The following is a 26207-nucleotide window of genomic DNA, read 5'->3' as shown; positions in this document are numbered from 1 at the left end:
ATTAAATTCATTAATGGTGATTTCATAACATCTTAATATTAATAGCGATATTAAACTCATTAATAATGATTTTGTAATGTCTCGATATTAATGAAGACATTAAACCCATTAATGACAACATTAAACATAGCATTAAAAGACCATAATTTGGTCATATATTGCAGGCAAGGTGAGAGCTCCTGTATAAGGAGGCTGGATCTTGAGTAAAGAGAGAAGCGGAAGCAAAAGCTAAAGCAGGAAATTATGTTGAGTGCAGGCCTCGGTATCTTCCTCGACAAATTCTTTTTCTGATTTTGCTACGCACCGCATCAACTCTGTGGACCACCGGAAGCTTAGCAGAACCAGCCCTTCTGGTAGCTTGAGATTATCAACTCAGATCATCTCGATAGATAAATTAAATTTAATTAGTGTATTTAAATTTGGCTAATTCCCCAATACCTCCGGCAATAGATTGTCTAACAGATATCCGCACTACTTTATGGCATGCGAGTTGCTTGATGTGCTTTTTTGCTTTGAATGAAAATTATGCCCTCATCAGTCATCACTCTGCTCCATAGCAAATGATAGTTGATATATGTCTTACTAGTAAATAATGTGTTTGTGTAATCGACCTCTGATCTATCTTGACCAAGTTCAAATTGACTCTAGTTGAGTTTTAATGTTTAATCATATATTTGGGGTTAAGAGAAACACCAATTATAGGTCAAGCTTGATCAAATATTTGATAATTAATCAATATGCTTGACGGTTGAGCAAGATGTTATGTAAAAGGAAAAATTAATGGAGAAAGAGATTATTGGTGCAATCAACCTTGGATCAATGTTGACCAAGATTGTTTTAGGTGTCGTATTTTGATAGTTGACCAAAAAGTCATGTAGGTTAAAGTTGACTAGATACTTGATAGTGGAGAAGTCCAAGTGAGTCACAATTGATCGGACACTAAGCAATTTGAGGTTCAATAAGGAGTTGGCAGGAACGAAGTCTAAGTAGGTCACGGTTGATCGGACACTTAACAGTTTAAAGTCTAATAGGGAGTTGGCAAGGACAAAGTTCAAGTCAACTACAATTAACTGGATATTTTGTGGTTGAAAATCCAACAAAGAGTTGGCAAAAATAAAGTCCAAGTAGGTCATGAAGGACTGGACATTTGACATTAGACTTGAAATCCAAGTAGGTTAAGGTTGATCGAATACTTGGTAATGGTGCAAGTCCTAATAGGTCATGGAGCATTGAAAGTTAGGTATAAAATGGTTAAGTCCTGACAAATCAAGGTTGATCAAATGTTAAAAAAAATAGAAAGTGAAGTTTCTGTAGGTCAAGGTTGATCGAATGTTAGACAATAGTGAAGTCTTGATAGGTCAAGGTTAATTGGATGTTAAGCAATGGTGAAGTCCTAATTGGCCAAAATTGACTTGATGCTAGGCAATGGTGAAGTACTGACAGGTCAAGATTAATCGGATGTTAGACAATGGTCAAGTTTTGATAAGTCAAGGTTGATGAGAGGCTAGTAAAGGAAATCTTGACACGTCAAGGTTAATCGAATATTAGAAACAACAAGTCTTGATAGGTTGTGGTCAATCAAATACATAGTAAAATGATAATTTATCTTTGATAAGGCTGAAATAGAGGTATCATTCAACTGATATACTTTATTAGTCAAATGATGAGCCTAAAACCATAATCTAAGGGATTAACGGGGTTTTATGTGCTATTGTGGTATGAATAATCATCAAATAGATTTTATTAGTTGACTATTTCATTAGTCGAGTGAAGGACTCAATGGCCAACAAATGAAAAGTTCAAGTAGGTTGCTTCACAGTCCTTAACCCTAAGGAAGTGAACCTTAGGTGGTGAGATCCTACGAGAGTGAATCTTAGGTGGTGAAAGTTTTAGAGAAGTGAACTCACTCCAAGCAAGAACCCTAGTAGGTAAGGTAGACTTACAAGATTGGGTTTGATCATAAGGAAGTGAACCTTAGGTGGCAAAATCTTAGAGGAGTGCATTCCAAGGAAGAGATAAGCCTAATAGGTTAGATAGACTACAGATTATGCTCGGTTGTTTGTGGTGTATGTATGTATGTCTTGTAGGATCCAAAAACTAAAAGCACGACGGAAAGTAGATGAAGGAAATTTGATGCAATCGGACCAAGTCCAGGGTGAACTAGACTTGACTTGGGTTAAGCCGGATCCAAGCCTATTCAATTGATTAATCACAAGGATAGGTAGACTGATCGGGTTTGATTGATCGAGTTCAAGTCTAGACTCAGATCAATGATGTGGCTTGGATTAGTAGACCAAAAAAGTTTTTTCGTCAATTGTAAATCTAATAATGACTACATCGTATGGATCGCGATAAAATTGGTCATGGGGATCAGATTTGACCAAGTTCGATAAACCGATAAAGCTTATTGATAGACTGAAAAAATGCTGTAAAATAACATCAAGATCAAAGTTCAAGCATCAATTCTCTCATTTTGTTCTCCCTCTCTGTGCTCTGCTCGTGCGATCGGGGAAACGCTAGGAGGAGTATGAGACACTCAGGACTTCCAAACTAGATTAGCATCATTATTTGTATTACTTTATATGTGCTTTATTTTATAATATTCATGTTTGTAATATAATCTTTGTAAGCATTTTTCCGCCTCCAAAAGACATCCAGAAAGGAGAAAAAATAGTGGATGCCCGACTTCTATACATAGGTCTTGAACGTACTAACCATAGGGATTAAGAACCAAGTAAACCACTTCTGTTGCTCTTTCTTTTTGTTTATTATTATTTTGTTGTGTAATAACTATTTATTGAAAGAACACGATGAAAAATAAAGAAAAGATGATCGATATTCACCCCACCTCCCTATCTATCCTACCAGCCCAATAATTAGTATCAGCAAAAAAAATCACTTTATTTTTATCGTTCTTTTTTCGTTTATTCTTTTTCTCATGCACTAATAATTCAAGACCGAGTCTTGATATATTTTTTTTCTAATTTTTTTAGTTCAAGTTTTTCTAAATGGTCCATCTAGAATGATACAACACAGTCTGAACACCCTTGTTTTCTACAGATGATTTCGGCTATTGGAAGGGTCAAATGAAGTTATATATGAAGACTCATGTGGAGATGTAGATCGTAATCCAAATCGGATTCATGATCCTCACCAACGAAGGAGTATCACTCGGATGCGAAAACTAGGACACTTCCACCAAGAAGAAAATTGAAGACAACATAAAAGAAACTCAAATCCTTCAGTGCAGTTTTACCGAGGAAGAAACTCAACCGAGTCAGATCCTTCATCAGCGCAAAGGACTCGTGGAGCAAACTAGTCGAACTACATGAACGAATCTCCGAGACCAAGTTTTGCAAGCGTAATTTGTACCTTAATAAATTGATAATATAAAAATGCATGAAGGAGAATTGATGAGTTAACTACACATCTGAATCCATGACCTTCTCAATGGACTACACTCAATCAGACAACAAGTCGAGAACCAAGATGTGATAAGGTATTCATTGAAAGCATTTTCGAGAAACACATTGTGGGCATATATGGTAGATGCTTACAAAATTTCTCGGAATCTTTTAAAAGTTAAGTTAGACAAACTTTTTCCTAAATTTGAATTACACAAGCAGTCTAATACAAATCCGACCAAGAAAGGTTTGTATTTTCTTGGTTTGTGTTAATTGTAGGAAAATTCAAGAACAAGGAGTAGAAGCCCAAGTCTCGAACCAAACCTAAATCCGAAGATGAATCAGATTCAGAATTCGATGAGGAGACCACCTCTAAACTAGTTAACCTAGTTCAAAAAAAATTCAAAAAGAAGAAAGGGTTCACCAAGTGTGAGATCAAGAAGGTGATCCAATTAAAGGCCAAGCAGCCAAGTCCGAACCGAACCATGAAGACCAAGTTAGAGAAGAGATGATCTACTATGGGTGAAATCAAAAAGGACATTTCAAGGTTGAATGTCCAAACATGAAGGAGACCAAAAATCAATGAAGTAAGAAGGCCCTGAATGCAACTTGGGATGAGACGAAGAAGAACAAGCTCAAGCGAGCTTCCTGGCACTATCGGCAAGAGAACAAGCGACTGAGTTTGAATTTGAGCCTGAGTCCGAGTTTGAGTCCGAACTCGAGTCTGAGTTAAGTCACAAATCCATATCTATTTCAGATGAACCAAACATTGAGGTAAATTCTTCATTAATAAAAAAATTTATATGATATGATTGCTTGCTTGACTCAAAAATTAGCTGAGTCTAATGTCTAGGTCAAGCCACTCCAAAATAAGGTAAAAGACCTTGAGGAGTTCACTAACCCAAGTTCTTCAACTAAACAAGTTCAGAATGAAACCTCAACTCGAGTCTAAAATTTTGAGGAAGAGAATTCCACTTTAAATGCTCAAGTTGAAGAACTTAAGGGATTGTTGGAATAATTCACTTTGGGCTCCAAGTACCTTAACATACTTGGAACTTAAAAAGCCATATATAACAGATTCATACTCAGATATAAATCTAAGACTCGATTCAAATCATATTTATCTTTAGTTAATCAAACAGGTTGGAAACGAGTCTAAGCATGGGTCCCTGAAACAAGTCTGATTAATCAAGTTAGACCAAACCAATATTGGATCCCTAAGGATCAAATTCATTACTTAAATAGACCTTATCAAAGTTATGATTCAGAGGAGTCAATAGAAAGACTATTTATCTTGTTAAATGAAATTACATGATTGCTTGATTTACTACTTTCACTATGCATGTTTAGTTTAATATATGCTTAACTAAGATTGGTTAGATAGGAAAAAGGTTTGACTAACCATGACAACATAACATCAGAAAGGGTTGAGATGATAGTAGCTAAGAAAGCTAGGTCAAAGCATGTCTAGGTTGAATCTTGAGCATTCTACCTGACACAATCAGCTTAGTGGATCTAGCTGTAGCTATCCCGTTCTAATATGAGCTAGTTAGACTAAAACTTAGTATTAAGTTTCTTGGATTGATTGTTTTGGTGAAGCTTTGCCTTAGACGCATGATTACTTTAATGATGTTCATTATGACCCACCGTGTCCTGGAAGTTTACTCTAAAACTTCAATTTGACAAACCTAAAGTTAAGTTTGAATCAAACACAAGGTTAACATTCTTCAAAATTCAAATTAATTTTAATTATAAGAAAAATTGAAAACATCTCACACAACCTATAGGACCAATATGCTTGATAATATAGAATTGGTGAACTTTTAAACTAAAAATAACTAACTATATTTTAGACTTGCATGTGACCCCTCAATCCATAGGAATTAGGATTTGGCTAGATAGCTAGAATAGGAATATCTAATAATATTATTTTTTTTAATTTTCTTTTGGAACTAGCCTAGGTCTTACCTTAGAAAACATGAAGCTAAAGATGTACGTAGCCAACATCTCACAAACACATTAGAATTACCTTGTTTATATACTAAGGCACTTAGATTCGTGTGACGTGATTAGCTACATGCTTAGATTTCAAATACTTATATCAGTGAATCAATATAAATTAGAGCTAAGTTAAGTAATCCTTCATAGTAATTGTCTAGTTGGAAACTTTTACTTAACTCGACTAATCTAAGTGAATGTTTCTATCTTATGATAGTTAAGTTGAATTAAACAAATTCTAAGTTAGGACAAAACTTGCAAAATTAGATTGTCGGTCCACTGAAAGTCCTAATCAGTAGACCGAACTTGTTTTAACAATCAAGACTAACCTAGATCAATAGACCGATCCCTGTCAAAAAGATGGCAGTTAAACTTGATCGTCAGTTTGATCATCAGTTGACGTTGACCACTCATGATCAATAGATCGATCCGTATGGATTGGTAAATTGAACATCCTCGGGAAACCAAAAAGCGACGTTGGAAATGAAACAGTTGATCGGACTTAAATAGATCGGTAGACCAATCTCATCCTATAAAAAGGGAGACCGCAAGATAGGTAGACCTCATCTCAGAAACATCTTCTTCCTCAGTTGGCCAAATCTGAAATCCCCAAATCCTCGATCTAAAGCTTCTGACCCCTTCGACATGCCTCAATAACAAACCCTAAAATCTCTCTGTTCTATTCTGTAGAAGTAATATTTATCTTTGTTAAATTACTTTATTATAGACAAAAATGTCGTGCTAAACAAGGTTCCTCTCATCCTATCCATGTCCCTAGGTTTTCGTCCAAAAAACTTACGTTGTCTTTTGAAACCAAACCCCACGAAGCTATAGGAACCCGAAACTTAGATAGAAACTTTTTTCCACACCTATTGCCCAGACACAGTTAAAATAATCAACTATTATGTCCTAGCGAACTTAGTCTACTGTAACCATCATGTCAACATTGACTTTTGTGCTGAGTTCTACCACAACCTCACTCCTATAGATGACCTGCATTATAGGACTAGGCTTGCAATACCATGGGCATGAACATTTTAAAGCTTAGAGCATCCAATAATACGTTTCACTGATTTCCTAAATATCCTAAACACTTGCCGATCGTTTTGTAAATCATACCCTAGATAACATGGGTCAAAATTCTCTCATACCCCTCACCAAAAAAATATTCGTGCAGTCAACCTAAGTATTCAGGACAACATACTTTGCAAGTTTATTGTAAACTGTGTCCTACCACTAGCCACCAAAGACCTGTCAGTTATTAGACCCTACCATTTATTCCTTATGTATGCATTTAAACATGGATTAGATGGAACATAGTGCTGATCTTTAGGGTCATTATTTACTATTTAGGTTATAGTACCTCTAGTAGGATACATATGACCTATTGCCACATTATCACCAAACTCTTAGTAGCCTTAGGGGTAAACACTACATTGGGTAGGGTTAGGTTTCTATACTTTGACAACATAGGATATAGGCACTTGTCCTTAGCTGACATAAGGCAAAGACCAGATGGCACCTTGTAGACCTGCACAAGCAGAGGAACTTGAAGAGGAAGAACCTGAGGAAGCTAAGCCAGATGTTCCTCTACATGGGCTACGCGCACCTGACTATGTCCAACCCGGACCCTCATTAACTCAGACTAGCCCCCGCCAAGCGGATGATTCAAATGCTCGATTTCGGGAGTTCATCTATGGACGCTTGGACTTGATCGATGGATAGATCAACTCTCTCCGATAGCAGACAGACATACAATCTGCATCACTCACTCTTATCTTATAGTAGAGTTAGCAGCAACACAAGTAGATGATGGATATGCTGTGACACTGGCAGTTTGGCTAACACCCCCTCCCACTTTTATTTAGAGTTAGCTTAGTTGACTAGGTTCATTTTGCTATCTTGACTTAGTCAAAGCTAAACTCATTTAGTAGGTCTATTTTGTTTCAGTTATTGATGTAGAACTCTTGTTTGAATTAGCAGTAGTTTGATGATCCTGCCTGCGTAGTATACTTGCTCAATTGCCTATTATATATGCTTGGAATCTATGCTCTGTTTTTGCTTGCTTAATTAGGATTGCTTAAATTAAATTCATGCAAGCATTAACATTTTTAAGTCTTCTTTCCCTTAATGACACATGCTTAAATTAAATTGCTTATTTTGTGTTCAAATGCCCGGAAATTCTTTTCAAAATCTGTTCTTTAAATTTAATAAAAAGTTTTCAAAAATTCTCGTTTGATTTATTCTGCTCACTTAAAAATCCTTTGTCTTGAAAGTTCGAGCTGAGTTGGTTTAAAAACAAAAAAATTATTTTTTGAGTATTTTAAAAAATGATCTTTTGAGTTCAAAATATGTTTTCAAAAATTCTATTTTTACTAAAAAAAACTTTCAAAAATTCTATTTTGACTTAAATTATTTTTCTGAAAAATATTTTTCAAAATATATTTTCTATTTTAAAAAAAATGTTTTGAAAATATTTTTTAATACAATTTTTTTAAACCTTATTTTCAAAAAATCTTTATCAGAATATATTTTCTATCATAAAAAAATTGTCAAATCTTTTCGGAATATTTTTTCTAAAAATCAATTTTTTATGAAAATTTTTAGAAAATCTATTTTCAAAAAAATATTGTTGAACATTTTTTTTCATCTATTTTCGAAAACTATTTTTTATCTTAAAAAGTTTTTTCCATTTTGAAAACTAATTCTATATTTTTTGACAAACTATTTTTCTATCTTAAATCATTTTTTTAAAAAATCTATATTTCTTTCTTTCTCCCTCTTCGAACTGTTTGAAACCTCAAATAATTAATTTTCGAAATTATGTATTTTCGAAAACTCTATGTGTCGGATTGTGGGGTCTCCTGTTGATTTTTTTATTTATTTTGTTTGAGAAAATTTAAATATTTTTAAAAATCATAAAACATTAATTTTAGGGGAGAGATTAATTTGAGGGGAAGCTTTTGAAAATAAAACTTGGTATTTCTTTGAATGTAGCCATAATAAAAATTGGAAAGGCGGTTGGTGTAAGGAGTATAATAATTCAACCTATATTTTAAGGTTGACAAATATTTAAAGTTAAGGTTAAGTATGATTTAATAGAGTTACTCAAGTGTACAAATAATTCTAGTTGGAAAGTCTTAGTAAATTAAGTTGACTAGATACTAAGCAAATTAAGGAAATATTAGTAGATCAACATATTGTTGTTCCTAATCCTGTGTTTTAGTGTTTTAATCTTTAAAGAATGATAAACATATTGTTGTTCTTAATCCTGTGTGAAGACGAGTTTCTTTCTCTTTTGAGAAAAAGATAGTTCGTGGAGTGTCCATTTAAAATGATCAAAAATTACGAGTCTTGTACTAGCTGTCGTAGACGGTGAATCAAGTAAAAATAAAAGGTGTTCTTGTGGTGTGTTTTGTTTTTAATCTGATTCCTTACTTTGAAAAGAGTTAAAAGAACTTTTATTGAGAATTAGTGACATACTTTATTCACCCTCTCCCTTCTTGTAATGTTTTCTCTAATTCTATAATTGATATCAGAGCTAGTCAACTTTCGATTGGACTAACCTTCTAGGGAGCAAGAAGACCAAAGATTGAACAAGAGAAATGGTATGACTATCAAATCCATTTTTAAATTATATATTATATGTTAAATATGTGAATGAGGAATAGGTGGAAGAAAAGAGAAATTCCATTGTAAATGAGACTTTAGTCCCATATTGAGAGCTTCAAAGTTTGTTGGTTGGTTTATATTGATTCACATATATTGAGGATGTGAACAAATGCATGGGGAGATGCTCTTTCTCACACGTGAGTACGTAGGGGGTGCAAATCTAGGGCTCGGATTGTACTGAACAATGTTGACTCGTGTGTGGGCACGACCTGCGCGCGTTGAGTGCCGGACCAGTCGGGGTAAGCAGAAGCTCTCCACCTCATTCCCCTCCTCTGTCGTGCAACTCCTGTTCGGTAGAGTGCCCGTGATAACGATCGGGTGTCACTCAGTTCATCGTGACCACCAGTGCTTGGTGAGGTTCATGGTCAAATCGTTGTATCGCGACCCGAGTAAGCCTCGAAGCACAGCTGGAGGTGGGGGTGAATCTGTTTCAAGGAAACTGTGACTCTCGCAGGCCTCGGTGCAGAAGCTCTCCACCTCATTCCCCTCCTCTGTCGTGGAACTCCTGTTCGGTAGAGTGCCCGTGATAGCGATCGGGTGCCACTAAGTTCATCGTGACCACCAGTGCTTGGTGAGGTTCATGGTCAAATCATTGTATCGCGACCCGAGTAAGCCACGAAGCACAGCTGGAGGTGGGGGTGAATCTGTTGTTGGTGCAACCTTAGGTCAAGGTTGACCTGGGTGACCCGACCGAGTTGACCTGACTCGAGGTATATTTTGATGTTTGACAAGAATGGAGAAGTTATATTTTGATGTTTGACAAGAATAGGAGCTTGGGGGATTGTGGGTGCAACCTTTGGTCAAGGTTGACCTGGTTGACCCGACTTGAGTTGACCTGATTCGGGAAAAGTCCAAGTATGGAGACTTGGCACGGAAAAGTCCAAGCAGGGAGCTTGGCACGGGAAAAGTCCAAGCAGGGAGCTGGGCACAGGGAAAAGTCCAAGTATAGAAGCTTGGCATGGGAGGACGGAGAGGGCTCGGTAGCTCGTTCTCTGGACTGGATGGAGTCGGAGAGGGCTCGGTAGCTCGTTCTCCGGACTAGGTCGGAGAGGGCTCGGTAGCTCGTTCTCTGGACTAGGTCAGAGAGGGCTCGGTAGCTCGTTCTCTGGACTGGATGGAGTCGGAGAGGGCTCAGTAGCTCGTTCTCCGGACTAGGTCAGAGAGGGCTCGGTAGCTCGTTCTCTAGATCAGGAAGGCTTTAGGGTTTAAGGCTGTGAAATTGGATCGGTCTGCTGACCGATCCAGTGATACTGTGGGTATCTGGATCGGTCTGCTGACCGATCCAGTGATGCACTGATTCTCACTGTGGGTCATCTGATCGGTCTGGTGACCGATCAGTAACCAAACAGATTGTGAGAAGGAATAGGAGGGATCGGTCTGTGGACCGATCCACCTATGGCCTGATCGGTCCACAGACCGATCAGGGCTCTACAACCAGAGTTGGGATCGGTCTGGGGACCGATCAACCTAGGGCATGATCGGTCCCCTGACCGATCAGATCCGTCCTGGATCGATCAGGGTGGAGCCTGATCGGTCCAGGTCTAGCCGTTGAGTCACAACGGCTAGATTTCTGTGTCTGTGTCTTCTTCTTCGCAGGTTCATATAAATCAAGAGGTGGAGGGCCTCTATAGAAGAGTGGACTTCTTCTTGCTCCTGCGATCTGAGCTTTGTTGAGCTCTCCACTGCTGAAGCTTCGTGTGAGCTTCCCTCGGCTGGACTCCATCTGATCAGTTGCTGCTGTTGTTGGCATCCGTGAAGTGGTTGCTTCATCACCAGTCGACGAGAAGGCAAGCAAACTAGTGTTTTTACATTCATATTGTTCTTGGCTTCTTGCTTTATCTTTGTACTCCGATCTTGCTGTTGCAAGAGAGATTGTGGCGAGGTTTCTCCACCCAGAAGGAGTTTTTATTAGCCGATTTTCTGGGGTCTCATCCACCGACGGATTGATAGGATTCGTCCACCTTACGGACACGCCGAGGAGTAGGAGTATCATCTCCGAACCTCGTTATATCGTCGCGTTTGAGGTTTGATATTCTCCCGTTTCGTTTCTATCTTTTATTTCCGCTGCGCTAACTAAAATTGTAGGAAGAAACGTGAATTTGGGGTCGGCTATTCACACCCCCCCTCTCTAGCCGCGTCCGAAGGTCCTAACAAGTGTTATCAGAGCAAGGTCGCTCTTCGTCGGATTAACACCTGGGGGAGCACGAGCTAGAGAATGGATCAACTTGGAGAAGACGTCACGATTCCACCCTTCTACGATCACGACGACTTCGCGTATTGGAAGATAAGAATGAAGTATTTTCTTATAACTAACCTAGTAAATTGGAATTGTGTACAAGTAGGTTTTATTCCTCCGGTGGATAAAAAGGGAGAACCTCTCGAGAAGAAGAAGTGGACGAAGGAACAAATCCATCAATCCATAATCAACGACGAGGTAACGAAAATCTTTGAATTTTCATTACCTAATGATATCTTGTGTAAGATAGGTAGATACAACAATGCCAAGGAGTTGTGGAACAACTTGGCTAAGTTCCATGAGGAGAGCTCCAATTCAAGTCATGAAGAGGAGTCAAGTGAGCCAAGTAGCTCACATCATGGAAGTAGGGAATTAGAAGTTGAGGGCTACTCAACATCTAAGGAAGAAGAGGAGGAGAGTTCTTCTTCAAGACTGGAGCAAGAAGAAGAAGCCTCTACCTCCGGAAGGGATGAAGGAGAGAGCTTATATCCATCCTCAACCCTAGGTAACTCAAGCAACTTAATTTCAAGTAAATTACATATAATGTGCTTTGAGTGTAGGGAATATGGGCATTACAAAAGTAAATGTCCAAAGAGGATTAGGAAGACTCCACCGGCACCAAAAGTCAAGGAAGCCGGAGTCCCGATACGCAAGGGCAAGGAGCACGTGGTGTGCTTCCAATGTAAGCAAAGGGGACATTATAGGAGTCAATGTCCAAGGGGGAGGCAACCTCACAAGGACAAGAGACCAAGCACATCTATGGGGGGAGCTAAGGCAAACCCTAAGGTATCCTTTAAGGCACATTCTTGCAATTCTAACAAGACACATGCTAGTAGTTTTATTGCAATTGTCAATAATGATAAGCATGATAACCATAGAAACCGATACATGTGCTTTGGTGCCAAACATGTTAGCCTAGATAAGGACAATGCTAGAAATGTCAACCCTAGAGTTAACTCATCTAAGGTTAAGAAAAACCTAGATAGGAATCCCAAAACAACTAGACATATGCCTACGAATACCTCAAAGAAAAATGGAAAATTAAAGCTTGAGGTATTAAAGAAGGAAAATCAAGTCTTGAGGTCAAGACTTAACACTTTAGAAAAGGCTCTTAAGAATTTGGAGAAGTCAACTCTAGGGTCTAAGGGTAAAAAATCAAAGCCCAAGGACATGAGAGGTTTGGGTCACAAACCTAAGTCTCAAGTGGTCAAGCCCGCTTACCATAATGTTCCATTCGTTTATGGAACAAGACCTAGGGCTAAGAAGACCATCACCAAGGTCACAAGGGGAGTCACCCCTAGAGTTGATCTTGATGAGTCCCAAATGACCAAGGCTTTAAAGCCTAGGAGGGTCATTAGGAGGGTTGCTAGGGAAGTCATCCCTAGTGAATATTTAGTGAACCCAATGAGCTCAAATAGGTATTGGGTTCCTAGGAGCGTGATTCCTTCACGCTAGATGGTTTAGGGTGTGCCAACCTTAATTGGATAGGTAGTTAACCTACTCATGGCAAAAGGTGGCATTTTAGGAATTTTCAAGGTGTAATCAAGCCTTGAAAATGAAATTAAAAATTATTCCTAAGGTGATTAGGATGTGCCAACCACATTTGAGGAGTTTTCTAAGGTCAATTTAATTGGCACATAGTGATCTAAAAATCTTTAGTATATGATTTTAGGTCTATTACACTTAGGAATATAGAATTTATGGCAAAATGATCAAAATTATCAAAAATAGCAACTAAGGCTAGTATTAGGTATTTTCTATACCTTTATATGTTATTTGCCATACATTGTTTGTCATATGCCATATCATGACATCATATTTATTTTATTATCATTTGAAATGTCATGATAATGCTTAGGTTAGTTATATGTCATGCCTTATTTAAGTTTCATACTTGATGACATGACATCATAACATTGGCACATGTTTCCACTCATGATATTATTTTATGTCATGTCATCATCTCTTGCATTTATGATCAATTAAATTGATTTAAGGATAAAAACACAATTTGATATGGAGATCTAATTGTTGTTTAGAAAATGCATGAGAACTTAGCTTAAGATGACCTAAACCCATATCTCACATCAAAATTGACTTGGATGTGTTTGATACACCTTAGATGTGTGTGAGATATTAGGATGATGAGTTAGGATCAAGGTGCATAGTTCTTGTACCTAGATGAGCCTAATTCGAATTTGAGGATCATAGGGAAAACTTGTGTACAAGGCATGTACATTTAGCTCTAAGATTGTGGTCCTAAATTGAATGGTTTAAGATCATTTCAAAATTGATTTGAAAAACATTGATGAAGCTTTTCTAGTGATAGCATTCATCATTGAGCAAGTTGATACAAAGATGGATTAACCTTGAGCTATTTCAAAGTCTTTCGAACTTTGTATCAAGATTAAAAAATGGGAGTTATTTTCATAGAAAACTATTTTTCCATGATAATATATGTTATGAGGAATGTATCCTCAAAATTTTACAATTTTTGGAATTTTCTGTAATTTTTTAGGGGTTTCTGAATTTCGGGAGAAAAATCAGAAATTCTTATCAGAGAATTGTGGACTGATCAGAGAAGATTCTGATCGGTCCAGGGAAGTCTGGATCGGTCACTGGACCGATCCAGGGATCCAGTGGAGTCCTGATCGGTCTAGTGACCGATCAGAGCGTGCCAAAATGCTGATTTTCGACTGTTGTCTGAAATTTCAGCTATGGAAGTTGGTGCTTTAGATTTCTAAACGGTTGAAACTCTCAAAGACATTGTTGGTGCAATGGTAAAGGAGGAGTTGACCTTTAGGGGGAGTTTTACCTAATGGTCAAGGGGGAGTTGACTTTTAGGGGGAATTTTTGCTCGTCAAGTTTTTTTTTTTAATAAGTGATTATCACTAAGTTGATTGTTGATTTTAGTATCAAGGGGGAAATTAAGGGTTTCAATGAAAAGTATGAGACTTTCATTAGGAAGAAACTCTTGACCTTGATTCACTCCTTTTGATGTGTGTCAAAAAGGGGGAGAATGTCCAGAGAATGTTCAAGGAAGAACATTGGAGTTTGGGGAGAATGTTCAAGGAAGAACATTGGAGAACTATTGGAAAACCTAAGTTAGGTTATCAGGTTAACCTAACTTGATTGTGATTTTTGTCAAACATCAAAAAGGGGGAGATTGTTGGTGTAACCTTAGGTCAAGGTTGACCTGGGTGACCCGACTCGAGTTGACATGACTCGAGGTATATTTTGATGTTTGACAAGAATGGAGGAGTTATATTTTGATGTTTGACAAGAATAGGAGCTTGGGGGATTGTGGGTGCAACCTTTGGTCAAGGTTGACCTGGTTGACCCGACTTGAGTTGACCTGATTCGGGAAAAGTCCAAGTATGGAGACTTGGCACGGAAAAGTCCAAGCAGGGAGCTTGGCACGGGAAAAGTCCAAGCAGGGAGCTGGGCACGGGGAAAAGTCCAAGTATGGAAGCTTAGCATGGGAGGTCGGAGAGGGCTCGGTAACTCGTTCTCTGGACTGGATGGAGTCGGAGAGGGCTCGGTAGCTCGTTCTCCGGACTAGGTCGGAGAGGGCTCGGTAACTCGTTCTTCGGACTAGGTCAGAGAGGGCTCAGTAGCTCGTTCTCTGGACTGGATGGAGTCGGAGAGGGCTCGGTAGCTCGTTCTCCGGACTAGGTCGGAGAGGGCTCGGTAGCTCGTTCTCCGGACTAGGTCAGAGAGGGCTCGGTAGCTCGTTCTCTGAACTGGATGGAGTCGGAGAGGGCTCGGTAGCTAGTTCTCCGGACTAGGTCAGAGAGGGCTCGGTAGCTCGTTCTCTGGACCGGACGAAGTTGGAGAGGGCTCGGTAGCTCGTTCTCTGGACTAGGTCAGAGAAGGCTCGGCAGCTCGTTCTCTGGACCGGACGTGGAAGTCGGAGAGGGCTCGGTAGCTTGTTATCCGGACTAGGTCAGAGAGGGCTCGGTAGCTCGTTCTCTGGACCGGACGTGGAAGTCGGAGAGAGCTCGGTAGCTCGTTCTCCAGACTAGGTCAGAGAGGGCTCAGTAGCTCGTTCTCTAGATCAGGAAGGCTTTAGGGTTTAAGGATGGGAAATTGGATCGGTCTGCTGACCGATCCAGTGATACTATGGGTATCTGGATCGGTCTGCTGATCGATCCAGTGATGCACTGATTCTCGCTGTGGGTAATCTGATCGGTCTGGTGATCGAGCAGTAACCAAACAGATTAGGAGAAGGAATAGGAGGGATCGGTCTGTGGACCGATCCACCTATGGCCTGATCGGTCCACAGGCCGATCAGGGCTCTGCAACCAGAGTTGGGATCGGTCTGGGGACCAATCAGCCTAGGGCATGATCGGTCCCCTGACCGATCAGATCCGTCCTGGATCGATCAGGGTGGAGCCTGATCGGTCCAGGTCTAGTCGTTGAGTCACAACGGCTAGATTTCTGTGTCTGTGTCTTCTTCTTCGCAGGTTCATATAAATCAAGAGGTGGAGGGCCTCTATAGAAGAGTGGACTTCTTCTTGCTCCTGCGATCTGAGCTTTGTTGAGCTCTCCACTGCTGAAGTTTCGTGTGAGCTTCCCTCGGCTGGACTCCATCTGATCAGTTGCTGCTGTTGTTGGCATCCGTGAAGTGGTTACTTCATCACCAGTCGACGAGAAGGCAAGCAAACTAGTGTTTTTACATTCATATTGTTCTTGGCTTCTTGCTTTATCTTTGTACTCCGATCTTGCTGTTGCAAGAGAGATTGTGGTGAGGTTTCTCCACCCAGAAGGAGTTTTTATTAGCCGATTTTTCGGGGTCTCATCCACCGACGGATTGATAGGATTCGTCCACCTTACGGACACGCCGAGGAGTAGGAGTATCATCTTCGAACCTCGTTATATCGTCGCGTTTGAGGTTTGATATTCTCCCGTTTCGTTTCTATCTTTTATTTCCGCTGCGCTAACTAAAATTGTAGGAAGAAACGTGAATTTGGGGTCGGCTATTCACACCCCCCCTCTCTAGCCGCGTCCGAAGGTCCTAACATCTATTTCAAGGAAACTCACTCAGTTCATCGTGACCACCAGTGTTTGGTGAGGTTCATGGTCAAATCGTTGTATCGTGACCCGAGTAAGCCTCGAAGCACAGCTGGAGGTGGGGGCGAATATGTTTCAAGGAAACTGTGACTCTCGCAGGCCTCGGTCAGCTCGGTCGATCCCCCCTCTGTTTGGCTGACCTGCCCTCTCAGCTGATCCGCCCTCACCTCGGCAACACAGACTAGTGACTCAGTCGATCTTCTTGCTTGACAATTCTTCGGCTCGTAGCAGAAACCAGCAACCTGATTGTAATACCTCGGTTCTGAGATTCTGGAGTGCGCCTGTGGCAGGAGCGCCCAGGGCACCACCTAGCGAGGGAGATTCTGGGATTTGTTTATGGTGTGATTCGTGTTTACATAATGAGGACGTTGTGTTTTTAAATGATTCTAAAATTCTAATTAAATATAACTTAAAAGGTTAAATAAGATTATCTGCTCAGGTAAAGGTATCTCCAACAATAAATTATTTGTATCCAACATTATACCTAAGAAGTTAGGATATTATAAAAATAAATATTTTACGTATAATTTAGACGACACAACTGACGGTGAAAGAAAAACCGACGTTAGAAGTCCTGAAGAACAAAAACGTACATCACGCACATGCTTTAAGTGCAATCAAACCGGGCACTTTAAGAACCAGTGCGTGGAGAAAATACGAACAAAAAGTCATCGGACTTAGAAAAATTCCGATTAATAAATTTAATTTTTACGAAAATATACCGGTCAAAATGCATGATAATTTTGGTTTTTTAAATTATTACAATAAATTAGATAATTATTTGTATGATAAGCCAGTCGTGTATTCTATTGATTTTTTTTCAAACCGTTGTTTTATCTCTTGTTGATTTTCCTACCAATTTTTCTATCAATGTTTTTCGAGCCATTTTTTTCTACCATTTTTTGTTGTTTTTTTTCTCAACTGTTTTTTTTCCGATAGTTATATAAGTGTGACCTTTTAATAAATAAGAGACCTGCTTTTTTCACCACATTTTTCCTTCTCCGATCCCATTTTAAAATTTACTCTTATACTTTTTATCAATTTTATTTTCTCATGAGTTAGCGTTAAAAAAATTTTAAAAAAAAAAACAAAAAGATTATTTTTTTATCAGTTTAATTTTTTAATATTTTTTTATTATACATTTGTGTTTTTAATAGTAGATTATATATATGAAATTAATAAAAATAATATAAAATTTAAAATTAAATCAAAATAAAAACAAAATTGATTAAATCAAAAATAAAAATAAAATTTTATATATATAAAAATTTGATGAAAAAATCATAAATAAAATTGTTTTAAAAAAAATTAAATAAAAAAAGGTATAAAGGTCATTTGAAAGGAAGGGTACTATCATGCAGGAGGAGAAGCAATTAGAGTCGGATCCTCTATCTCTAATTTTTTCTGTCCTCGTGCCCCACTCGTCACTTCCAGCCCATCATCTGGGGCCTCCGGTCGCCGTCCCAATTATAATTATATCCTAGGGGGAAGATGAACTCAAAGGGGTCATGATCGGTGTCGGAATTCGGTCGAATCTGAACAGGGACTCAGATCGACGGCGGAGGAAAATCTGCTCAGATCCGGTTGGATTTCGACGCCGATCACGTCAGTAGAGACCCCCTGCGTTCACCTTCCTCCTAGGATATAGTTTTGATCGGGATGACGACCGGAGGTCGCTGGCGATGGGCTGGGATAACGAGTGGGACACAGAGATAGGTGATATTAGAGACATAGGATTCGATATTTTGTAATCTTTTATTTTTTTAATAGTAGATTTTAGGAATTATTATTTGTAAAAATTTTAAAAGTCTAAAAATTATAGATCAAAAGAAAAATTATAAAAGATAAAAAATTGATGAAAAATTGAAGTTAAGGAGTTAGAATAAAATAACTTGTTATTTTAAAGAAAGGGGTAAAAATGTCATTTAAAAGGGGAGAGATAGGGAGAGAAGTTACTTTTGATGGGATAATAATGTGACATATAAAAAATAAAAAAATCTCACTTTTTGTGATTTTTCTATTGGAGAGGTATTTAAAGAATTCATACTAATTTTCTATAATATCTCTTAAATTAAGGTAAATTATCTATTTTATTAAATTTAAATAATTAATTTTCACTATATAATATATCACATATCTTAAAATTTACATTATTTGTATTTCTTATTATTTTTTCTTCTCTTTCCTTTTTTATTATTATATTTGTAATAGTAGAGAGTTTAGGAAGGAGAAATTTTTTTAAAAAAATGTTATTTTATTTTTAAGATAAAGAGTTTCATTCTTTATATATAATTAAAAAAATATGATAGTATAAATCTAAATTTAGAAAATTGAAAGAGAATTTGATGTAAATAATTTTTTTGATAAAAAACATATAAAATTTAAGCTGATTTTAGTGTGGATATTCTTACACCCCTCTACATGCATGGTGTTCACGCACATGTCCGGCATCGAAACTTGTAACCACTTCTTATAATATGATTATAGGGGCAATGTTCTGTGTTGATCTTGAAATGGATTGACGAAAATGTTGAAGACGTATTCATTTTTTGCCATTATTATAAAGACAATATTGAGGATTGGGTGGTTAAGTGGGTTGATTTTATTTGCCTTGTTAGTAATAGAAATCTTCTTCTAGTCCATCGCATGTCAACTTGACTAGCAACTCCAAAATAGATTGGAATATAATTGATTGAGATCCATACTTGTAGAACCTAATGAGTCCAACATTTCCGACACTAGAGTTGAAGGGCCCATATTGATATCTAACACTAGAACCAGGATTATAACATTTCCATTATATTTATTATGTAATTTAAAAATAGTAATAATAATTTAACTGGTAGATAAAATATTTTTTAAATAAAGTTTATAATCAAAGTTTATTTTGATGCGAAGAAATATATACTTTGTTATAGTGAGAAAATAAGAGGGGCAGTGGGTTAAGAAAATTAAAGACGAGGGAATGAGTTGAGAGTAGGAATGGTAATGGGGTGGGGTGGGGGCGGGTTTGTCATCCTTATTTTTGTCCCGTTCTTATTTTTTTAGATAGGGGATTCCTCGAATCTGAATCCATGGAGATTAAATCCCCATCTCCACTCCATCCTCATATTTAATTATTATTATTATTATTATTTTATCATTATTATTAATGATAATATTAATATCAATATTATTAATAATATTATGATTAATACTTTTTTAAAAATTATTATTATTTATTAATATTAATAATAATAATATTCGGACGGGTTGAGTATGAGGATAGTATTCTCATATCTACCCCATCCCTGAAAAATCGGAGATCTCATCTCCATTTCAAATTTTCCTCGCCGGTCTGAACTGAGGGGAAAATTGTCATCCCTAGTTGAGAGTTTGTAAATAAAAGCTATTTGGATGGCAGGTGAGATTAAGGGTATTTATTAAAAAAATATATAAATGTTTACAAATAAATAAAAAATCCATGGGACCTCTCAATCGAGCTGAACAGTGGAGATTTTTCCCGCATATAATTGTGTATACATGTTGCCGTATAATATGATTGATGTTGTTATGGTCTATAAGAGAGTGGTGACGGACGGGCGAATGCTACAAACTCCGATCCCTTCCCGCTCAAAACTTTAACAACTCTTTCTTTTTCGTTTCTTTCTTCCCAGCGACGAAGGGAAGATCTCCAAGAACAATGGGGGAAACCGCCTCCGCGGCGCCGCCCCTCGATCAGCCGCCGTTCCCGACGCTTTACGTCGGGGATCTCCACCCAAATGTCTCGGAGTTGCAACTCCAATACGTTTTCTCCCCCTGTGGCGCCATTTCGTCGATCCATGTCTGCCGTGATCGAGCCACCGGAGCCTCCCTTCAATACGCCTACGTAAATTTCTTCTCTTTCCTGGATGGTAAGCCTCTTTCTTCAACTCTCGTTTATCGATTTAGTTTTCGTGTTCAATATTTCGAAATCCTCTATCTTGTGTTCTTGAAGCGAAGAAGGCTCTTACGATGATGAACCACTACCCTCTGAACGGTAGACCTATTCGGATCATGTGGTCTCAGCGAAACCCCTTGTGTAGAAGGAACGGCATCGGCAATCTTTTTGTCAATGTGATATCCCTGTCTTTTCTCGCCCTCCGAATTTCATTTAATTTGCTACAATTTGTGTTTTTGCTCTGATATTGTGCTTTGCCTGTTTTTCAAAATCGACAAAACCCTAAAGAATTTGGATTGTGTTGACGCAATTGCGCTCGAGAATCTGTTCGCCCAGTATGGGACTGTGAAATCTTGCAAGTTGGTGATGGATGAGAGCGGCAAAAGTAAGGGGTTTGGTTTCGTCCAGATGGACACGGAGGAGGCCGCTCAATCGGCCATCAGAGCACTCAATGGCAGATTCCTTCAGGGTTCAAAGAAGAAGCTGTAATTCTTCTGCCTAGCTTGTTGTTTCTTTAGTTAACTTTGTCGATCCTTTTCGTTTAAAAAAAAAAAGTAGACAACCTGTAATTTTGGAATTCAGATATGTAACGAAGTTTGTCAAGCAAGACGAGAGGCAACCATTGCCCGAAAGACAAAACAAGACTAACCTTTATATCAAGAACCTGGATTGGGCCATCACAGATGAGGCCCTGCGGAAAAGATTCTCACAGTATGGCACCATCAGAAGTTTTGTTGTGATGAAAAAAAAAGATGGAAAGTCTAGAGGATTCGGATTTGTCGACTTCCTTTCGGCAGAGGATGCTAAGAATGCATTAAATGACATGAACGGCTTAAAATTTGGTAAGTTTTCTCCTATTCAACAACTCCTATTTACTTCCATTACCTTTCGTTGTTAATTTACCAGGAACCAGGACTGTATACGTTGGATATGCTCAGACAAAGAAGCAACGTAAGGTTTTGCTAAGTCGTCTGTTTGGTGGGACACAACATGGAATGCAACAGGTTGATTTGTGTATAGTTGAATTGCAGCAAGTAAAAGCTAAGGAAATTACCATCTTTTTTATCATGATCAGAATGCGACTATCTTTGTGAGAAATCTTGAGGAGTCAGTTGATGGTAAAGCCTTGAGGGAACATTTTGGTGCCTCTGGAAAAATATGGTGTGCAAGGGTCATATACAATAAAGTAAATGGACAGAGCATGGGATTTGGATTTGTACGCTTCTTCTCGACTGAGGAGGCAAATGTGGCTGTCCAAAGATTCAATGGTATTAAACTTGAAACTCTAAGTTCACTAATTGTCTGATCTAACAATGTCTTGTCTCCAGGAACCATTTTCCATGGCAGGTTGCTCTATGTGGCATTTGCACGAAACAAGGAATACATGCTTAAAATTTCGCTAGCTCAGATTCGCGAACAATTTGCCTGTTGGAAAGAGTCAGTTCTTCCAACCTTTTCATCGTATGAGTGGCCTCAAAATCAGCTTCAAACAAATGCTTTGTTTCATCATCCGCAATATGGGATGGTTCCAGTTTTTGTGACTCAAGGGGAGTACCCAACTGCTCATGTGGTAAGCAAAACATCTTGTTCTTTGTTTTTGTTTTTGTTTTTTTTTTTGTTTTTTGGTAATACACATCAAAATCTGCAACTAATTAATACAATGTCATCTCTCAGAACTTTTTTCGTCAGCGCAGAGATTCTAGCTCTATGAACAAGTCGGCAAACTAACATTCCATGTTTTCCTGCATTCCATCCTGTTCTCACGAATCAACCTTCGAGCATGCCAAGCTTACCATGGTATTCGCAAAGTACAGTCTGAGTTTCTAGAGTTTTAGTTAGTTATTTATAGAATAGTTTGACATTAATTGATTATTCTGAAACCAAATTCCATTTTGCAGATGATAGCCAGTTTGTGGATTCCAGTCTCTGTAATCGTCTAAGTACTAATCAATAGATATGAGAGAAGGGCGACTGGATTAGTTTGATGCATTTAGTGTAGATGATTAGTAATTAGCCAGTTGTGATGCGATTTTAAGGGTAGTCACGTTGAATAAATAGATTTTGTGTTGAAATGGAATAAAAGCTGCAGGAGCTGCAACTGTTGAATATATATCTAGCAGCATTAGGCAACTGAGAGATGTGGTGTATAGTCATCTTTCTCCACTGTTTTCTTCTGTATTTGACTTTGGTGAATAAATAGAATTTTAAGTCGCTGTCTGCTCCGCTTCTCTATAAATCATGACCAGCCTAGAACGTAACTAGATGTTCCTTATTGTTGAGATGCAAATGGGATGATAATTGGTAGATTCTGCTTGATTCATTTGAACTTGGTGGAGTTTTAACTTGGAGGAGAGCATATGGGATCGTTTAGTCAGTATTTAAATACACATTAAGGTTCACCAATCGCCCTAGAATATAATGATGAGTATAAACAACTCTACCTTGGACAAGATCAGATGCATATAAATGAAAGACGAAAGTTGGGGGAGAAAAAGGTTTGCAATTGAATTTGGTAAGTGAGATTGGGTAGCCTTGTATCTTTCTACTTTCCAGTGTGTGGCCAGTTGCTGTTTCATCACCCCAGACATGATTACATTATAAGCTTGTTGCATTGCAACAGATACTTAAGTTGACGGATCTTTAATTTAAGTGTTGTAACTTCTAAGTTATTTGACAATTGAAGCGTGACCGTGTCAAATCAATGGGCTCTCTTCTTGGCTCTCTATTAGTTTGTCAATAGAGGCTTAATTAGGTTTATCATTATTTTTTTATTTTTTATTTTTCTATTGGTTTGTCAATCGATTGTATCTGACCTAGTCAACAGTCAACTAAATTTATTAGGACCATGAGACATGGTTAGAGAGGGAGGGTAAATAAACACTCAATTTTCATTCCATACATTCATCTACAAATCGTTAGTATATAGTAGAAAAATATAAAAACATAAGCAACATAAACAAAAGTACAAACACATGAAACAAATCAAGTTAATTTACATGGTTCGACAATCCCCAAGCACCTACGTACTTCACAACCTATGATTTGTTGATAGATCACTCCTTGAATTCCACTATCTTTTCTCTTTCTCAAATACTTTCATAAGGAAAAGAAACCTCTTACAACATTTGTTACTTAAGCAAATATAAGAAAATATAAAAATAAGCAAAATTAAGATAATATACAATAATAATAAAGGGGCTGCAAAAATGAATTTTTCTCTTTTACATGCTTTGTTTCTTGTTCCAACGCTCAGCAATAGTTTAGGAGTACAACAACACTCACTCAAAAATCAATGCCAAAAATTCCTCCTTAATGCCCTTTTTATAGAGCTTCTACTAATTTTAGAATCTGCTTGATTTGTCAACTGCTAACTTATCTTGCTTGACTTATTGCTTCATCTCAATCGACTAATCCTTCTTATAATTAACTCCTTGTCTCTGCAACAACTACTTGAGTCGACTGACACTCCATCCAATCAACTTATTCATTGTAGGAGTTGAAGAATTCGACTATTATTTATAGCCTTATCTAATTAACAACCCCTTCTTGGATTTGATTTGTAGCATCAATCGACCTTATTAGTAGACTAGTCATCGACTAACTCCCAAGCATTCCAACCTAAGTCGATTGACTAGTTGACTTGATCATCAATTAATTAAATTCCTATATCAATCAACTTACTATGTTCCAATCACTCTAAAGCTAAATCATCTTCATGCCAAGAGACTCCATGACTTTTCGTTTGTCTAGTATAGATCGATATTAATCTACCACAACATCTCATTTGCCCTGCCCTAGGTTAACTTTGCCCTTTAGGACTTCAACTCCTAGAGACCACTCCTCTATAACTTCATCCTTGCATGGTATCCAATTAACTTTCACTTATTCAGTTTCACCACTACCAAACGTCCCATCCTCTTTAACCAGTATGGATTTCCAATATTGTCAAATATTTAGTCCTCTTTGACCTGCTTAATCTTCCATTGTCAATACCTACCGAACCTTTCTCTTGTTAATTGCTTATTAGATTTCCCCTTATCAACCCTTGTTGTACTTTGCCACTATCAACTATTAGCTGGATTTCTTATGTCCGACTACTTGGCATATGGCCTAAGTTAACTTACCTTAATCCTATTACCCACAATATGATTACACCAACATAGTGTATAGACATCAAAACACAACAATCATCGGATTACATCAATAAACTCTCCCTTCTTATATTTGATAATATGTTTAAGTTAAGATGATCCATTACTCTAAATTTCATATCCTATGTCAAAGTTAAATAAACATTTCATTTTTTCCTTTGGCAAAGTTAAATCAAATGAAAGTTTTCTAACTAAAATACTTCATCTCCCCCCCTTTACCATGCATTAAAAAGGTCATCCAACAACCATGCCAATGTCAAATTTAAGCACATATCCCATACTTAAATCTCTCACCACTCTACTTTTTTTGACATCTCTATTTGGCATACATCACGGTCATCCACAAATTTAATTTCTTTCCCTTTGGCATGACTCCTATGTTGATAAGGATCGATCATAGATCCTGATATTTATGCAAAGAGTTTAAGTTAGAATTTATCATTGTATTGACCATGTGAATTGAGCCATGTAAGACTTAGGGAAGTACACATAAAGATGACTTAGCGGGGGTAAAGCTAGTTTGATGACTCGATGGCTTAAGGTCCATGAAGATCTAAGAAGGATGGGGAGCATCCAAGGACAATAAAATGAGGAGAATTGGATTATGATTGAGTTAAACCTGATCCCGATTTAGAATTGATGATTCAAAATTTTTTTGACTCTTAACCTTAACTTTAATCTTCAAAGTTGGTTATAGTTCATAGTTCGAAATAGATTATGATTTGAATCATAGCCATGACCATGCAAACTTGACATACTTAAACCATGATGAGAGAATAATTGATCAATGACATCCTTAAGTGAAGCTGCAGTTGTATTAGGAACATGTTCAATACCAAGAAAATGTTTTAGTATTTTTCCCTTTTTATTCGTGTATCTTAAAACAATTGTCATTTCCTCTTTCATTGATACATCACGAGACTTATCAACTAAGATAGTAAAATATGTCTCACAAATATATTTGATAATAGCACAAGTAGTTTATGTAGGATCGTTATGCCCGTGCGCGCGCGCGCGCCGGGGGGGGGGGGGGGGGGAATCACATGGTTTTAAAAAATTTATTCTTTTTGGGTTTTGAAAACGAGTACACAGCGAAAATAAGATAAAATAAAAAGGAACAAACAAAATAACTCAAGAAGTTACTTAGTTCGGAACCTTCGGTGACTCTTAATCCAACATCCACAATCCCTTAGACCGCATTAATGGGTAATTCACTAAGAACCTCTTTTGAAACTACTGAAAGAGGGAATCAAATACAATATATCAAAGAAGGGGAAGTGTAACAACCTATATTTCCTTTTTGTAAATAGTAAAGACATGTAGAAATTAACTTTTTACCAACTCTTAGAAAAATGATCCCAAAGCACTCAAGAGTTGGTGTCAGTCTGTTGCCAGCAGTTGGAAGTCGCAGAGTAGTATCATAACAGCAGTCGAGCGTGTTCGTAGCAGCAAAAGTGTCTTTACAATTTGTAGAGGAGATGTGAAAAAAAAAACTCTGGCTGAGGCTCTCTTTTATTGAGCATTGGAGCCTCCAATGCCACTGGAGGCGTTTTCAACTCTCAAAATTTTATCTCGAGAATTCTGCTTCTTATCGTTGCTGAGGTCTTCTGCGTTATCTAATCGAATGTGCTTTTAAAGCTCTCCGAGGCGCCTTTAGCGCCCAGCTTCAAGGCGTCTTCCTTCGCATGGAAGTCACCTTCGCACCCTTCTACGCAGGGCCTTCGACCATTGCTGTCGAGGCACCTTTAGCAGCA

The 26207-nt window shown here is 37.9% G+C and overlaps 2 protein-coding genes across 2 annotated transcripts; both read left to right on the top strand.

Moving 5' to 3' along the window:
* The first annotated feature begins 20065 nt into the window (after nucleotides 1–20065).
* On the top strand, nucleotides 20066–20562 carry LOC122006779 (polyadenylate-binding protein 1-like 2). Its single transcript, XM_042562401.1, has 2 exons — nucleotides 20066–20276; nucleotides 20360–20562. Exons 1-2 carry the CDS (start codon nucleotides 20066–20068, stop codon nucleotides 20545–20547), a joined length of 399 nt encoding a protein of 132 aa, XP_042418335.1. The 3' UTR covers nucleotides 20548–20562.
* A 106-nt stretch (nucleotides 20563–20668) lies between these two features.
* On the top strand, nucleotides 20669–21608 carry LOC122006770 (polyadenylate-binding protein 3-like). The gene is made up of 4 exons (XM_042562389.1): nucleotides 20669–20787; nucleotides 20885–21144; nucleotides 21209–21336; nucleotides 21378–21608. The coding sequence occupies exons 1-4, from the start codon at nucleotides 20669–20671 to the stop codon at nucleotides 21606–21608; spliced, it is 738 nt and encodes a 245-aa protein (XP_042418323.1).
* Nucleotides 21609–26207: the final 4599 nt, after the last annotated feature.

Source organism: Zingiber officinale, chromosome 1A (genome assembly GCF_018446385.1).
Source record: "Zingiber officinale cultivar Zhangliang chromosome 1A, Zo_v1.1, whole genome shotgun sequence".
NCBI classification, from domain to species: Eukaryota; Viridiplantae; Streptophyta; class Magnoliopsida; order Zingiberales; family Zingiberaceae; genus Zingiber; species Zingiber officinale.
This window is presented reverse-complemented; position numbering and strand designations above follow the sequence as displayed.